Source organism: Chamaea fasciata, unplaced genomic scaffold (assembly GCF_029207755.1).
Source record: "Chamaea fasciata isolate MVZ Bird 193981 ecotype frontalis unplaced genomic scaffold, bChaFas1.0.hap1 SCAF_22, whole genome shotgun sequence".
In the NCBI taxonomy this organism is placed as follows: domain Eukaryota; kingdom Metazoa; phylum Chordata; class Aves; order Passeriformes; family Sylviidae; genus Chamaea; species Chamaea fasciata.
This window is the reverse complement of record NW_027094107.1, coordinates 3,546,268-3,563,726: the sequence shown is the minus strand read 5'-3', so window position 1 is coordinate 3,563,726 and position 17,459 is coordinate 3,546,268. Positions and strand designations below refer to the sequence as shown.

The 17,459-nt window shown below is 53.8% G+C and overlaps 1 protein-coding gene across 2 annotated transcripts in view; it reads left to right on the top strand.

Moving 5' to 3' along the window:
• Positions 1–11,803, top strand: part of MID2 (midline 2) — a 64,536-nt gene extending 52,733 nt beyond the window's left edge. For both annotated transcript variants that reach the window (XM_066202426.1, XM_066202427.1), the window contains exons 8-10: positions 2,432–2,593; positions 7,174–7,381; positions 7,563–11,803. In XM_066202426.1, coding sequence (XP_066058523.1) covers positions 2,432–2,593; positions 7,174–7,381; positions 7,563–7,965 — 773 coding nt within the window. In that variant the 3' untranslated portion in view covers positions 7,966–11,803. The remainder of the gene's footprint in view (positions 1–2,431; positions 2,594–7,173; positions 7,382–7,562) is intronic.
• Positions 11,804–17,459: the final 5,656 nt, after the last annotated feature.

Genomic DNA, 17,459 nt, shown 5'->3' with positions numbered 1-17,459 from the left:
GCACTTTTTGTCCAGCACTTTGTCCTCTGGAAGTGTAGAGAGCTCAGCCACCTCTCTGGCTCTGCTCTTGGATGGGCGCCAGCTCCACGTCCCCTGCACTTCCAGCTGCAGACAAGATGGGGACTTGCTGGTGTCACTGAGTGGTTTTGGTAGGGGGTAACATCTGAAGGTCCCTGTGCCAGCTCTGTGCAGTTTGGGCTGCCAGGTTGCTCAGGGCTTGCTCCTTGAGGAAGAAGAACTGTCCAGGGATAGAGTGTCTAGTGCTTCCTCACCCTCAGCTAGGAGGATTTTGCCCTTTTCCACTCAAGATTTCCCCTACTGCAGCTTGTGCCCTTGCCCTGGGACAATGCCAGGGAAGGATCTGGCTCTCGCCTTTTCCCACATGCCACTTTGGACACACATGGCTTGGAGTCCCATACACCGAGGGACTTGGGAATGAGTCACCTGCCCACCTCTGGGGTCTGGCACAGGAAAGGAGGAGCTGTGGAGACCACAAGAGTGAGGAACAGTGAAGGTAGTGCTGGAGGAGAGCCGAGAGGGTCACATGTCAGTAGTGTCCTCCTTGGCCAGCCAGCAACCTCCAGGTTGCACTTTGTAGGAGGAGTGAAGAAATCAGTTAAATCCCTGAGAAGAAAATTAGCAACTTACTGTCCCTTGGAATAGCACAGTTTGGGTGATGGGACAATGTGAACCCTGGCTGAACTTGTGTGAAGAGACACTGGAACACTGAGCAGGAGCTGGGAGCCTGACCAGGAGAGGAAATACCTTTCCAAGGTGTGCAGAATTAGCCTGTGGAACCCATCCCCTTCATGCTTCCATCATAGCCAAGAGCTTGGCAAGAGCCAGACATTTTTATGGATGATAAATGCTACAATTAAAGGGATTTTTTTAAGCTTTGGCAAGGGTAAGAGCAAGGAGATTGGTCTTTAAGGCCAAGCTCTTTGAGGTTGTTTTGCAAAAGAAACCTACTTGGAAGGTCAAGTCCTTCTCGTTGTCATCTCTCAGCCATTTCGTTCTTTCCGATGGTGCATCCCCAGCTGGTCCTTCCTGCAGGAAGGTGACACCAACCAGGCCGGGCTGGAAGCTGTGGACTCCAACGAGAGCAGCTCTGTGTGCAGGCTGCAATCAGGTTCACATCTGTTTTATTTTCTACTTCACATCACACTGCTCTGTGCCCCTCGGGCATTCCCATGTGTATCCCAAACCAAATTCAGGATGACAAGGACTGCAACCTGGCCTTGTCCTGCGGCTGAACCAGCCACTGAAGGTAAATGAATTGGAAGCTGTTGCAAAAGAGGTGTGGAGTGCTCCCAGCTCCTGCCTCCCAGCCCTGCACGTGTTGAAACCCCCCCCTCCAGTCACCCCAAATTCACAATGCACTCCTCACCTCTCAGCAGATCTAGGAAGTCTCCAGCTACTTCTTCCATGCTCCCTTATTCCTTTCAGCTTAAAGCCCTGCCCCTGTGCTGGGATAGCTGCCCTGATTTCCCCTGAGCCCCACAGCATCCTTGTCCCCCAGTTCCAGCTACTCAGGTGCTCATGCCAGCTGCAGGGGATCCTCATTCCAGTTATGCTGGTGGCAGGAACAGCCTCAGTGGCACCATGTAAGGCTTCTCCCCTTTCCTGGAACACTGTGTCACCCCACCTGAGGTACAGCACTACATTTTCACACATGCCAGGCCCTGTAGCTCAGATACTGCAAATCACTGCAGCAGTCAGCTTGGCATCTCCATGGTCTTGGATTCTTCATTCCTTCCCATTTCCAGAAAGAGTTCAGCCTCCTGAATGGTTTCCAAGCATCTGGATCCCTTCACTGGGAGCTCATTTTCTTTGGACCAGTCTATTCAGGGAGCCAGGCATCAGCCTCCTTTAGCCATGGATTATTACTTCCCACTCTGGAGCACTAAGAACTGGACAGAAGCGAAATTCAGTTGCAAACACATCGATTTGGGTGCAGATACATCCCTTTCTGCTGCTGGAATTGCACACCTGCGCCCTGGAGCAGGAGGGAGGCTGTCCTGCGGGAGCGCAGACGTGGGAGAGAGCAGTGGTGGTAGGATGATGGTGACCATCACTCCCTCCCAGGCACCAGCAGCTTCCTCTGCCATCTGCCTGGGCCAGAAGATGCTGCTGCCTGAATTTCTCTTTCTCTGCACCCTTTCCCCATCACTTCCCATGGCAGCATCCCAAGATGCCAGCACTGCAGCCCTGGCCCTGCCCTACCAACGTTGCCTTTGTGTGATAATGAAAAAGATTCTGTGTTGCTGAGATTTATAATTTCTGGAAATTTCCCTGCAGACACTCTGAACTCCCAGGCAGGTGGTAAATCCTTCCAAGGGACATGTGGTCGTGACCTCTGCATTAGCACCACTGGGGCTTTGTATTCTGTCTTTCCCTGGGAATAAATCTCTGCCCCTCTCCTGCACTGCAGGTCTCTACAACTCCATGGACAGCTGGATGATCGTCCCCAACATCAAGCAGAACCACTACACAGTGCACGGGCTGCAGAGTGGCACCCGCTACATCTTCCTGGTGAAGGCCATCAACCAGGCGGGCAGCCGGAACAGTGAGCCCGCCCGCCTCAAGACCAACAGTAGGTGCCCAGGCACTCAGCTGGCTGTGGCAGGTGCGGGGGGAGAGTTTCCTGGGCACTGGGGTGCCCAGGGTATGGCTGAGTGCTCCCAGTGAGCAGGAAGTGGCTGGCAGTGGGATGGAAACACTGTGTTGCTAAATCACTGGACTGCCCATCTCCCCTTTGTCTCCATTCCTTCTCTGCCTCAGGGGTGGTCTCCTGATACCCTCTGTGGTGCCAGGGGCTCCCATCAGCCCTCTGCTCCTGTCAGCACCTATCCCTGGGGTCTTAGGTTATAACCGTGCATTCTTGTGGTGCCTTTACATCCCTGCGCTTTTTGGGGCTGATGCAAGGAGTCACAGAGCAACTGTGTTCTTGTGTGTGGCTTAGCTTGCAGAGGGTTGTGATTTGGAGAGCCATAAGGTTGAAAAATGTCTCCCATAGTGGTGGATGGGGCTTTGCAGCCACACACAAAGCAGAAGTTTTTCTTTCCAGTGCCCTGGGATGCCAAGAAAGGTTTAGGGAAAGCTGAGCTCTGAGGGGTGTGGAGCTAGACCTGTCCTGGCACACACAGAGCTCAGGGTTCTGTGGTGGGAAACATTTTTCCATTGAAAGACAGCAAAGACAGCAGAAGCACTGGCACCCATGGCCTGAAGGGTGACACTGGAGGGACAGTGTGAGATGTTGGGGGAGGAATAAGTTGGCTCTCCAGGCTCCTGCCTGCCCCATGCCTGTGCCTTCCCAGTGCTTGCGTGTCTCTCCGTGGTCCTGGTGAGCACAGACGTCCCGTCTGTCCCTTTCCCAACAGTTGCTTCTGCCTGAACAAGGCTTTCATGATGATTTATCACCTCTACCTCCTCCTTTCCTTTGCTCAACGATAAACTGAATAAAACAACATTGAGGCAGTGGGGCTGAGGGAGCTGCTGAAGAGCAAACTCCAACCCAATCTGCCTGTTCATTAAAAATTTATCCCTCCTGTAGCTGCTCTTTCTCGGTGCTTCCCCAGCTTTGAAAGGTGCTCGCTCTGGGAGTGAGGAATGGGTGGCTTGGGAAGCTGAGAGTGAGGACGGATGACCGTGGCAGCAGCTCCTGTTGGACAGCGTTTGCTCTCTGTGATTTTAGCTGATTGTCAGTGACCAGATCTGCCAGCACAGCTCCGAGAGCTCCTGCTTGGGGATGGACTGGGTTTGATCAGACTCCAGTCAGGTGTGGAGTCCCCCTTGCTGCAGGGATGTGTCTGCAGCAGCTTCTTGCATGTTTGAAACCTGGAGCAGCCCCAGACACTGCACAGGTTATGTGTGATTGTGGTTTTGCGTGTGCTAAAGCACTTTCCACAAGGACCTATCCCTCACTTCCCACTCAGGTGTTGGGCAGGAGAGGCATGTGGCATTGATGGGCATATCTCTTTCTGCCACCAGTTTGGTATTCCTCTGCCATCTGTGTTTGTGGATACTTCTGAATTCATGCAAGTTTGATTTAGCCAGGGTTTCTCCTTTGCCGGTGGATAATATCCAGAGGATATCACACCCACACTTCCCCACTGCTGTAACCTTGGTGGAAGTGTCAGCAGCTTAACACAGAAAGGGTCCATTAGCATATTTCACAGCCTGTTCTGTTCCTGAAGGGATGTCTGGAGAGATCTTTCCATTGCCAGAAGGTCAGTGTCAGGACACATCGATTTCCGCAGCATCGGCGCTGTCAGTGCTGGCACTAAATCTGCATTCTTGAACGGAGAAGCTTGGGAGAACAGGTTTGGTTTAGTGACAGAAAGACCATCCTCTGCTGAGGCTGGGCCTGAGCACAACTTATTTAGGAGCAAGTGTCCAAAAGTTGCTGAAAGTGCTGGAATGCAGGGACAGGCCCAGCTCTAGCCATAAATAAAGTGCAGGGAAGCGGGTTTTACAGCCCTTGCCTTAGCCACTGCATCCTGGCCTTACTTTCCCTTGCAATTCTGACTTTTCCTGATTTCTGCATCTCTTGGCAAGACCTCAGTGTGCTGCAGGATGGCTCCATCCACATCCCATGTGAGATGTCAGGAGTGGGTTTGATGTCTGAGCAATGGGCTGCAGGGTCACTATTACTGACTGAATCTTGTTAGTGCAGGTGTTTTTAAGCAGCAGGATGATCCCTGCAGAAGCTTCCCAGTAAGGAATCTGTGAAAAGATTCACAGATTTAGATGGATTTATGGCTTTCCTATGACTCAGCAGTCCAGGGCTGCACCCTTGTTTCTTTCTTTGCAGAAGGTGATGTCTTCAGGGAGGACAGGATGGTGCTGGCAGCTATTCTCCATAGCCGTCTGTACCCCACAGGTGGCATCTTGGATGGCTGGTGGGAGTAGGGACACTGCCACTGGAGGCAGAGAGAAGTGACAGGTTGCAGGAAGGGCTGGCTTTGTGTCCCTGTGTCCCTGCAGTTTTGTTTGCTCTCTGGGCAGAACATGGTGGGTGCCTGCAGCATCCTTGGGAGCAGAATTCATATCCATCCCTCCTTTTTCTCCACATATTTGCAGCCAAATTCAGTCACCAGCTGTCCACCCTCTCTGCTGTGCCCTGTCCCTGTGCCCCCACAGCCAGAGGCGTGGGGCACAGAAGCTGCTGTGCTGCAGGGCACTGGTGACACCAGTGGCACCCCTGCACTGATCCCCGGTGGGGTGGGCTGCTGCTCCTGGATTTGGCTGAGTGTTGGATGTCTTCTGCTCCTGGGGATCTCATTCCAGTTACTTCTGTAGCTGTTATGTAAATCAGCAAAACAGCAGGCAGCCGGTCCTCGCTGTCCCCCTGGGTGGGTGACAGGAGTGTCCCAAGCTGCTGAGCCCCTGCTCACTGGGATGGGTGCAGGAGCCCTGTGAGGTCCAGGGGTTCGGAGTGGGTGTCTGGGGTCCGGCAGGGTGGGGATGCAGCTCCAGCACACACCTCCCTCTGCCTGGCTCCGTCCCCACACTCCACTGACCTTCACCATGCTCCTGGCTGCCTCCTCTTTGTTCCCACACACCCAGTGCCAGACAGGATTTCCTCTGCTCTGCTCACTCCAGCTCTGCAGGGAAGGGGGGGGATAATCCAGCTGATAAATGCCCCACGGGTGCAGCTGGCTGTGTCCAGCCCTGAAGCTGGCTGCTTCCCCACAGCTCCTGAGCCTTATGCAGGGATGACCAGCAAAAGGCTATCAGGAATATCCCAGCAAGTTGAATTTGTGGGATAAAGGTCATCTGAGTGACAGCCCAGGAGAGACACATTAATGATGAGAGGAAACATTAATGGTGAGAGGAATCGTTAATGATGAATCATCGCAACCCTTGGCTCTGTGCAGGGCAGGGCTGGGGGGCTGGAGAGCAGTGACTGGGAGGCACAGAGGCCGGTGACGGTGGGGGAGCAGGGAGTGAAGGCTGCATTCAGAACCTCCCCTTCCTCTGGCAGCTCCCATGCCTGGGGGTTGAGGTTGGGATTGTCATGACCTCTGTGAAATCTATGTTTTTTCTCAGTGCTAGAGTGATATTTTGGGAAGGGGGTTGATGGTAGCAGGTGCCTGGCTGTGTTCTCTGAAATACCCTCTGACCCCTCCCAGTCTGCCCATCGTACACACTGCCTGTGGATGCAGCCCAAGCGCTTGCTCCAGGACATGCCAGCACAAACCAGTGACAAGGGCTGGGCTCCAGTTCTTCACACTGACCTTAGCAGGGGGTTGCCTTCAGAAACAGAGCTGTGAGTGTCTCTCTCCTGATGGAGCCAAGTATTTTTATACCTCACTTCCTCAGAGCTTGTCTCTTTGCATTACTGCCAGGAAAAGATACGGCAGAAAGATCAGAGCAGCCAGAAGAAGGAGGGGGCAGGTCACTCCCAATTTGCAGCTTTACTTTCAGGCTTCTCAACTCAATTATTCAGCAAATTGGGCTCTGAGGAAAACCAGCACGAGCTACCATCAGGTAACAGAGCACAGCACAGATGAGCTCAACTCTGGAGTGGCAATTGTCGCTGGTGTTGCAGCTCTTTGCAGAAGTTCCCAGCTGTCCTGGGGTTCTCCTTGTGTGTCTGTTTGCAGGGTTCCCTGGCTGTTCTGGTAGTCCCCAACCCAGGCTCAGGACCCCATTGCCATGGTGGTGTCTGTGTTTCTTCTTGCTGGCACTCTGTGTCTGTAGCCAAAAATGAGAGTGTGCAGGAGGGTACAGCTGGTCATGACCTAGGCTAGGTACCAAAACGTGAGGGTGAATGTATTGGCAGGACTTGGGGTGTTCTCTGCAGCTGTCATTTGCTTTGTCCTTGAAGCAGGTGAATCCCTATGGAAATGCTCTCTGGTGCCTGTGTGCACTTTACTGCATCTCACATGAAAACAGCAGCAAAACCCACTTGAACTCAATTTGCTTCTTTGTAGCATCTTGGGGTTTTGTTTGAAAATCCAGGGATAGTCCGAGGACTTCCATAGGGAAATCATTGACGAACAAGGAGGTTGGTTGAAGCTGTGGGACATCTGGTCTGGTTTGGGGGAATACACCCAAGCAAACCACCATTAAATATGCAAAGCTGAGAACCGGTGATGTGAAGAAGCCCCTTTCTTGCACCATGATGCTAATAACGCAAATCCTAATCCATGTGTCTCCTCCCCACAGGTCAGCCATTCAAGCTGGACCCCAAGATGGCTCACAAGAAGCTGAAGATCTCCAATGACGGGCTGCAAATGGAGAAGGACGAGAGCTCCTTGAAGAAGAGCCACACGCCAGAGAGGTTCAGCGGGACAGGCTGCTATGGCGCGGCTGGCAACGTCTTCATCGACAGCGGCTGCCACTACTGGGAGGTGGTGGTGGGATCCTCCACCTGGTAAGGCACCACCTGTGTGAAGGGGGATGCTTTCCCAGTCCGGCCTCTGCCAGAGATGCCCACCCTGTGCCCTTTTACAGCAGGTGGGCTCTGAAAGCACGAGGTGCCCTAGCCGTCAGGGCTGGGCTTGGTGCTGTGCCGAGGCTGGAGGGTTCTGAGCACAGCTTCTCTTCTCCTGCAGGTATGCCATTGGTGTGGCTTACAAGTCAGCCCCCAAAAACGAGTGGATCGGGAAGAACTCCTCTTCTTGGGTCTTCTCCCGCTGCAACAACAACTTTGTGGTGCGGCACAACAACAAGGAAATGCTGGTGGAGGTGCACCCGCAGATGAAGCGCCTTGGTATCCTCCTGGACTATGACAACAATGCACTCTCCTTCTATGACCCGGCCAACTCCCTCCACCTCCACACCTTCGAAGTCTCCTTCATCCTGCCAGTGTGTCCCACCTTCACCATCTGGAACAAATCCCTGATGATCCTCTCGGGGCTGCCTGCCCCAGATTTCATCGATTACCCTGAGCAGCAGGAGTGTAACTGCCGGCCCCAGGAGTCCCCATACGTGTCAGGAATGAAAGCCTGTCACTAGGCTGCCCAGGCCTGCCCGTGCCCCGTGACAGCACTGGCCATGCCAGCGGGTGCAGGTGGCCAGAGCTGCCCACTGGCAGCCATGCTGGAGAGCCGCTGTGGCACCCGAGCAATTGAGCACAGTCCACACCCAGCTCCATCTTACTTTAGTGGAAAAGTGGGAGAACCTCAAACCACGTCTGGAAATGAACTGCTGTTGGTGAGCTCCAGAGTGCACAAGAGTGGCTGGAGCAGCTCTTTGGCAGTGGCTCCCATCTCTCCCCAAGAAGATTGTCACCTGGATGGTTGTCTTCCCTTGGTGGCTGGAAAGGCCAGGGCGGGTTTCAGAGTGACCTGAGATGCCATGGTGATCAGGGAATGGCTCGTGTGTACCATGAGGCTCAGGCTGGGACAGGAGGGATGAGCTCTGGAGCCCTCTGACAGCTGGTGTGGGGACCCAGAGCACTGAGCAGCACTTTTCAGGGAGGACCTCTCATGTGGCTGAGGCTTGGTAGCTTCCCTGGTGGGATGGATAAGGCTTGGAGCCCTTGGGCTCAGTGAGCACTGGCAGTGGTTGTGTGGTGGATGGTAGTCCCATGGAGGGAGGGTGGTGGTCTGTGGGAGTGAAGATGGCACTAAGGGTGTTCCCAGTGGCTGTCCGTGCTCCTGATACATTTTTGGGGTCCTGCAGTGGAGAACCATAGACCCCCAACTCACCATCTCCTCTGAGAGCTTCCCAGTAACCATGGAGGCCTGCATCCTTGAGGAGCTTTGGCGCCTGGTGCAGAGGTTTGGCAGCTGCTCCATCCCAACATGGGGTCTGGCCGGCAGTGCCCTGCTCCACAGAGGCCTCCATTAGTGTCCTATCTGGTGTCCCAGCACCAAAAACTCATCATCCTACTCTGAACCCACAGTAGAGTCCTGCTCAAAGACCATGTCTGTGCTTTATGACTCAAAATCTCAATTTATGACCCCAAATTTTGACTTTTGGTTTGTTCTCCACCATGCCAGGGGATTGGACTGGGTCCATTTTAAAGATCCCTTCCAACCCAAACTATTCCATGGTTCTGTGATGGTGTGGGTGTGTAGCCATCCTGTTTACTCTGTGGCAAAGGACTGAGTCTGTCCCAGAGGCTCAGAGACCCTGGTTATTGAGAGCTCTTTGGCTGTCACCAGTATTCCCAGTAACAACAAGCATCAAGTCCTCTGGCCAAGCTCCAGTCTCCAGATTTATTTAAGAGGCCAGGAGGAGCTGGGCTAGCACACAATCCCTGTTGTCACCATGGGGGTCTGTGGCACAGTTTGGGGCCAGTGGACATGTGGGTGGCTGGGACATTGTGGGGGCAAGGATTTCAGGCATGATGGTGGCCCAAGGCAGTTGGTGCTTGGGCTTTGCTCTGTGGCATTTGAAACCTGTTTTCCTGCTCTGGATGTGGTGCCTCAGTGGGAGTGGGGACCACTGAGCTGGGACCACCCAGCTCTCCCAGTCTCTCCCTTCCTGTGGAGTTGCTGATAGGGAACTACCCCTTCTTTTTGAACCTGATTTCCTTCTATGAGAGGGTAAGCCACCTGATTGATCTAGGAAAGCCAGGAGATAGAATCATTTTGGACTTCAGCAAAGCTTTCGATACAATCTCTCACAGGATCCTTCTGGACAAAATGTCCAGCCCACAGCTGGATAAACACATCATGGGGTGGGTGAGCAACTGGCTCACGGGTCAGGTACAAAGGGTGACATCAGGCTGGCACTAGTCACTTGTGGGGTTCTCCAGGGCTCCATCCTCAGCCCTGTGCTCTTCAACATCTTCATTAACAACCTGGATCCAGGACTGGAAGGAGTACTAAGTCAGTTTGCTGACAGCACTAAGCTGGGAGGAGCTGTCAACTCTCTCAAGGGCGGAGAGGCCCTGCAGAGAGACCCAGACAAATTAGACAGATGGGGGTTCACCAAGCATGTGAAGTTTAACAGGGGAAGGCCACGGATTCTGCACTTGGGATGGGGCAGCCCTGACTGTGTGTATGAACTGGGGAACGAGAGGCTGTGGAGCAGCTGTGGAAGGGCCTGGGGGTCCTGGTCCATGGCCAGTTGGATCTCAGGCAGGCAGGAGGGAAATCCATGTTCTGGGGGCATCAGGCCAGTCAGGCCAGGGAGGGGATTGTCATGCTTTGCTCTGGGCTGAGGCAGCCTCACCTTGAACCCTGAGGGCCGTTTTGCACAGCACAATATAAAAAAGGCATGAAGCTATTAGAGAGTGAACAAAGAAAGGCTGTGAGGATGGAGAAGGGTCTGCAGAGGTCTTGTGAGGAGTGCCTGAGGTCACTTGTTTTGTTCAGCTGGAGAAGAAGAGAGGAAAGTTCTCTGTCATCTTCAGCTCCTCCCAAGGGGGAGTGGAGGGGCAGGTACCCATCTCTTCATTCTTGCATTGACAGGACTGAAGGAAGCGGCTGGAGCTGAGTCAGGGGAGGCTTAGGTTGGATATCAGGAAAAGGTTTTTCCCTCAGGGGCTGGTCAGGCACTGCACAGGCTCCCCAGGGCATGGTCATGGCCCCAAGGCTGCCAGAGCTCAAGGGGCATTTGAACAAAACTCCCAAACACAGGGTGAGGTTGTCTGGGTGTCCCGTACAGCGCCAGGAGCTGGACCTAATGATCCTGATGGGCCCTTTCCAACTCAGCCTATTCTGTGATTCTGAATCCCAGGCTCGGGGAGTGAGTGGCTGGCTTGGACAGGGCACGTGGGGCTCATACCATGGGGGCTGTGGCAGAGCCAGGTTGAATTCATCTGGAGCCAGTTCAGAATTCATCTGGTGATCCCTCCCAGTGACCTGGCCAGGAGGATGTATGTTGGTGAGTCTGACAGCTTTGCGCAGGAAGAGAGTGTACAAGAGAGCCCGCTCCCCAGCATGCTGTCTCTTCGTGTGTCTGGGCTGTGGTTTTTGGAGAAGGGACGTGGGCAGCCCCTCAGGAAAGGTTCTGCTGCCAGCCCTGCCAAGCTGAGAGGGGTCTCCCTCTGATATAGGCTGCTTCCCCATGGTGCCTGGCAGGGCAAATGTGGGGGATACATCCCTCCTGACTCCTCCTGAGTAGAGAAGCAGCTCTATTTGCTTCTCCCAGCCTTGGGGTGAAGGAGCTTGGGGAGGGTGCAGTGGGGGCACATCTGTCATCCCCACAGCCTGGCACGTGGCCCCATTTCACTTTGGGAGGTTAAATCACCCTTTTAAGTTGGATGTTTCTCATGGGAAGGTCTCAAGGGAAGTCCCTTCCACACGTGCTGATACCATGGGGCTGCTCATCCTGTGTCACCCTGGGAGGATGTTGGCCCTGGCAATGCTGAGGACGGTGCACTCAGCATCCTCAGCTCAGAGACCACGAGCCCTTAACATGGCATTTGCACCTGATGAAATTGCACTAATTGTGGGATGCCCTGGCCCCCACACGTGTCTTGTATTCGGCTAGGTGGGGGCTGGGGAAGCCCCACACCCCAAGCAGGGACTGGGGGCCTTTCCCATTCACCCACATTGTCCTCTTGTGGTGCTGAAAGCAGAGCCCACCCAATTGTCATCGTGATTTGGGCAGCAGCAGCACCATCCCTGGGCCCTGCTCAGGACATGGAGAGGGGCTCAGAGTGCTGCTGCTGGTTCCTCTGCTCCTGGTGACACCAGTGTACAAGTTTGGGATGTGTGGACTCCTGGCTCCCCTCAGCCTCCCTTTCCATGTGTAACATTCCTGTTTCTGTTTTGTTTGGGGGGAGGGCTGTTCTTCCTTTTGGGTTTTTCCCTTTTTGGTTTTTTTGCAACTTCTTTGTTAATGTGTGTATATATATATATATTAAATATATATATAATATAATATAATATATATATACGTTACTGGGTATGTCTGTGTGTGAGGGGGCTGTATGGTGAGGACAGCCCTGGGGTCTTTTTGATGGCCATCACAGTGTTCCCCAAACCTGGCAAACGATATGGCCATGCATCCACAGGAGCAGCTTTCCTTGTGCTGGGCTCAGCCCAACCTGGAGAGCCCGTGGCCTGGCCAGGCACAGGGTGTGCTAAAGCTCCATCCGAAAACATCTTTACGCATAAATGTTGAGCACCCTGCTGCCTGCCCCTGGATGATGTCTCATTATCCAGGACACTGAGTGTGCCAGCCTGCCCTTTCCCCAGTCCTGGATGGCCACAAGGATTCTGGACATCTCTGAGTGCCAGCCATGTCCTCCTGGTGCTCTCGTCCCCGCAGTGCCTTGGAGAGGGTGGGGATGAAGCCGGTGGTGGGGCCAAGCGGGTGCTGGGGCTGAGCACTGGCCATGACAGCCACCCTGCACCGAGCCCCTGCCGTGCACAGGGGCTGGCAGTCAGCAGGGAGGAACTCAGGGGTTCCCATCTCCCAGCCCCAGCCTTGGGTGCACATCCCTTGGATCTCCCAGGAGCCCCACCAGGCAGGACTGAGCCCAGAGAGTGGGGATGCCCCATGCTGGAATGGGGCCACCGGGCAGAGGCTGCTGGAGAAGAGGCAGTGGGGGGCAGCCTCATGTGGGGGAGCACAGGCACACAAACCAGCAAAGACAGAGCCCGTTTTTGGAGCACAACTGCCTAAAATATTTATTAAGTGAAAAACACGTGGTGCAAACCAGCACTGTGGAATTAAATATTTCTTACTTTATGCCTTTGCTCCAGGCTTTTTCCTGTTAAAGTTTAACCACCAGCACATGGAACCTGCCTGGAGGATGAGTTGCTGCTTCTGCTGTGAACAAACCTGTGGCATTTGCATTGGTCAGAGCTCTGCCGTAGCTGTGAGGTGTCAGTGACACATAGCAGTGTTGGGCTGGGTCTGGTGCTGGTCCTCCTGCTTCTGCCGTGAACACCCTACTGCCTACACTGAGGAATGGGGAGCTGCAGTGCCCAGGGCTCACAGCCTCCATTTCCAGACATTGTATTCCCTGGTCCAGAGACTGGCAAGGTAGCCCCAGACCACCGCAGCTTGCCAGGAGGTTGTCTCAACCCTATTCCCTTCATCCATCCCATCACTCTGCTCCAGCCTGGTTTGCTGCATGTCATGGGACAAGTGCGTGGGGTCTGGCAGGGATCTGCAGGTACTCCTGGGCTCTGGCCACTTGTCAAACAGATCCTGACACAGGTCCCAAAAGCCAGAGGTGCCCCAACCCTGTTGAGCAGCCCCCATGGCAGGAGAGACCCAGAGCCCTGCCATCCAACCTGCCCAAATGAGCACCCAGCGAGCAGCAAGGACACAATAGGAGCAAAAATCTAGCTATTCCAGGGGTCTGTACAAGGGGACACAGATCTTCTCCTTTCATCATGGGACAGGTGTCCATGGGAGGGGACCTGCTCTCCCCTCCATGGAACTGACACAGTGCAGGAACCTTATTTTCTTTTAAACTGAAAAAACAAAACCTTCCAAAGGAGAATGGCCACATTCTCCGAATGGCCACAAATGAGCACTTGAACAGCAGAGCCTCGGTGTGGAGAGGTGAGGCACTGCTCGGTTCTGCTGCCAGCCCACCCCGAAACTGCCGTGAGGACATCCCCATGCAGCCCATCAGTCCCGGGTGAGCCTCTGGGCCCTGCGGGGGTTAATGTAGGGGGGCTCACCCTGGCTGTCACAACAGCATGGACCGTCTGTTCAATGCATCCAGAGCTTCCAGAAAGGCAGGAATTCTCTGCATACATGTGTCTGACGCTGTTCCCCCGTGCTGCTGGCAAGATTCCTGCCTCGGTGGCTCAGGCTGGGAGTGGGCGTTGCTGTGAATCACCAGGATGGATGTTAGCCCAGTGCCTGGAGAGCTGGCGGGGCTGGGAGGTGCTGGGAAGGGCACACCTTGGCAAAGCAGAGTCCCGGGGGTGCCGGGAATCATACCCGCCCCATCCCTCCTCCCTCCACCCCGATGGAATGAGAGGAAGCTCCGGAGATTTCTTCATTGCCCGTGGAACGACCGTGTTAATTGGGGAAATGAGTCCTGGGAGGGGAGGATGCATTTTCCTTAGAGGGTTTCCATAGGTGTTCTTCATTATCCCTAACCTGAAGCCCATTTCCAGAACAAACCACAGCCCAAGGCAAAGCCCATAGGGATGAGGAATACTGGGACAGCAGAGCCGGGAGCTCATCCCTGCTGGGGCTGCTCGGGCTGCTTTGGCTCAGAGTCGGCTTGGGGCCAGCCAGAGGAACAGGTGGTGCTGGGCAAGGGGAGGGCAGATGGCAAAGGATCAGCCTGTACTGACATGGTGCCGGGGAAGAAATGTGGCAGTGTCACCTCTGTGTCCTCTGACTGGCCAAAACTCCCTGAGAGCCATCCCCACCGTGGGACTGCTCCCATATTCCCTCCAGCCAGTGCCGAGCACAGCTGGCTGCTCTAGCCCTTGCCAGTGCTGGGGATGGCCCAGGGCACTCTGTCACAGCTCCTGGAAACCAGGGGAAGCTGGTCAAAGGATGTCATCCCTGGTCACCTCTTTTCCCAAAACAGCCAGTGCCAGCACGAGCCCAGGAAGGAGCTCTTCCCTTTCTCTTCCTGCTTTATCTGGTGTTTTTCCTGTCAGCCTTGGGTTTCTAGGAAACGGCATTCCTCGTTGTGAAAGCCAATTTAAAACCATCACTCACATGGCAGGTTGCTTCATGGAAAGGGAAAGGCTGCTCTGAGATGATGGAATGAGCTTTGCCGCTGCTTTCCAGGAATGTCCTTTAAACACAAAAGGTTTCAGCATCACAAACACTGAAAATCAAATCTGAAATGGATTCCTCAAGTCAGCCAGGAGGGGAAAACACAGCGTGTGGCATGGGCATGGGAAGATTAATGGCAGGTCTTGGGGGACTGAGGGGAAGGTTGGTGTTGGCTTTTTACTTTTCGTTTCTTCTGTAGTTCATGAAATAGGAAATTTTAAAATTCCCTCCCTTGAGAAAGCTTCAAAACCCCCTGCCTGGGAACCCTGGGGCATCCCCCCTGCTCCGGAAAGCTGCAAAGTGAAGAGATAAGAGAAATCACTGGGTTTATGTAGCAAGTGACATCAAGATGTCTCATCTGTCCTGTCTGCAGGAGCAAAGGCTTGCACTGGGGTGGGATAATCCTCGCTGGGAATACATGCTACAGCACTCTCATCCAGGAATGACAATCCCTTTAACTGGTGATTTCACTCCAGGCTGGGAAAAAAGTTAAATAAATGGACAGAAAAGAAAATGACACCCTGAGCTGCTCATAGGCTGCGCAGCACAAATGAGTTAAAGTCTGAACTGCCCCAAAATAATCCTTAATTGAACTTGAGGTTTTAAATACTCATCTGAATAACCAGTCCCTTAAACTGAGTGTTCTTGATTATTAGACTGGGCATTGCTTAATGTTCTTGGTCTGGCTATGGAGTGATAGACAGCACCTGGAATGAGACCAGAAGCCTTTATTGAAGAATTCTGGGGTTTAAGACATGTAAAGAGGAGGAAGGGTGGCAGGAGGGAGGTGGTGAGGACACCAGCCCTTGTGTCTCAGACTAAAAATGGCTGCAGGGGGAGCCTCAGGAATTCTCCTGAGCTGCAGGAACCTGTTCTGAGTTGCAAGAACTGTCCTGACCCACCTCAAGCACGCAGCTCAAGACTCCAGCCCTTCATTGGCCCTTGCAAATCCCACCTGGCCTCTCTCCTGAGAACATCCCATCCAGGCTCACCGCTGCATCCTCCAAGCTTTGGAGCCAGGCAGGAGCAGCACAGGGACTGTTAATGGAATTGGGTCCAGTTCTCCATGGCAACAAGCAAGAACTGGGTCAGTGCAGGATGTGAGGAGCCAAGCACTCCCAGGAGTTTTAAAAGTAAACACCAGCCAGAAAATAAGGCACAAGGAGCCAGGGGGAGGGGCAAGGGGACCCTGGGACTCCCAGAGCTGAAGCAGAGCCCCCATCACCACATGTCACAGAGAGCAGTGGTGTCCCAGTCCTGCCCAGGGAGGGGGGCACAGGAAGGCTCCCGTGGGTACTTCTGCACAAGACAGTGGATCCAGGGCTGCACAGAGCAGGAGCTGCCTGGTTCCCAAGGCACACACAGTCCTCCACAGCTACAGACAGCAACTGATACTCAAAAATTCCTTCAGCCTCCCTGCCCCCTATTTCCCACTGCTTTGAGCCAAGTGCCTTCTCTCCACATGGCCCTTGGTCTCCTGCCTCCCTGGCTCCAGTTTGTCCCTGTTTATTTACGCAGGCAAACAGGCTGACATCCATCACTGGGATTCTCTCTGCAGAGGCTGTCTGCGTGAAAATCCTCATTACAGCTCCTCGCTGACAGGAGCTGTGCTGGGCTTGCTGCCTTTGATCAGCCAGATGCTTGGATGGAGCCCGGATCCGCGTGATGCAGCCGCTGCCTTTGCTCTGCACTCAGCAGCCACGTGGCAGACTCCATCGTTGTCCCTCTGCCAATGCACAGGTGCCTCTGCCATCACCTGTCATTAGTAACCTGAGTGATGGGGCCAGTGCTGAACTGTCAGGGCAGCAGCAATGGGGGAGTTGGTTTGAGGGGGCTGCAGGGCAGAGTGGGAAGAACTGGGTGGAACTGGAGGGTAGAACTGGATAATTTTAAGGTCCCTTCCAACCCAAACCATTCCGTGATTCAAGGAAGCTAAACACCAGAACAATGAGAGAATTACATAGAGAGTTTCTTCAAGGCCCATCAGAGCCACGAATTTGGCTGCTGTGGTTACTGATGGTCACAAGGAACCATTACCACCTTCAGCTGGTTGGATGATTTAATTGATACCTGGACTCTGAGCTTTCATGTACCAAAACATATGTCCATCATTTAGCAGACCTTTGCCCTTCATTTGTCATTAAAATCCCTCTGTTCTGTTGTCAGTGTGTCACCCTGATGCGAATAACTTCTCTTGAGTGGTGTCTTCATTTGTAAAATGGGCTTTTTAATCCTGCTCCACCTGATAATGAATTAAACACTCTCTTAACATTCACACAGCACCTGGAGGATGGAGAGAAGTGCTGCTGATGACAAAATTACAGTGTTATTTGATTTCACACAGCAGCATCCTCTGAGCCCATTGAGCACCTTCATCCCCGTGCCACACTGGAGCCTGAGCCCTGTCCCCTGCACAGCCACACGCTGCCCCAGCTACAGCCTCAGGCGCTTCCCAACCCAGTCCCCACCACAGAGGCCCAAGGTGGCCAGCATGGAGATGGCCAAAGCCCCACATGACCTGGGAAGGTGGGCAAGGGGGGAAGTGGCCAGGTTGGGATGTTCCCTCTGTGTCACTGCAACCCTCAGGCCAGGGCAGGCAGAGCTGGAGCATTTTGGGGCTGGTTAATGGCATGGGAGCCCTTTATCCCTGATGGCATTGGTACATCAGATGTCATGTTCAGAACACCTGTATTCTCAAGGCTCCTCAACCAGGTGGGATTTTTCCCCTGGATCAGTCAAGGTAACCAATCCTACCATGCATGGTTCTTTGGGAGCTGGGATCTGCCCCCTGTGCCCTCTGCACAGCCTCACCCATGGATCTGGGCCTGCCCCTGCACTGTATTTAA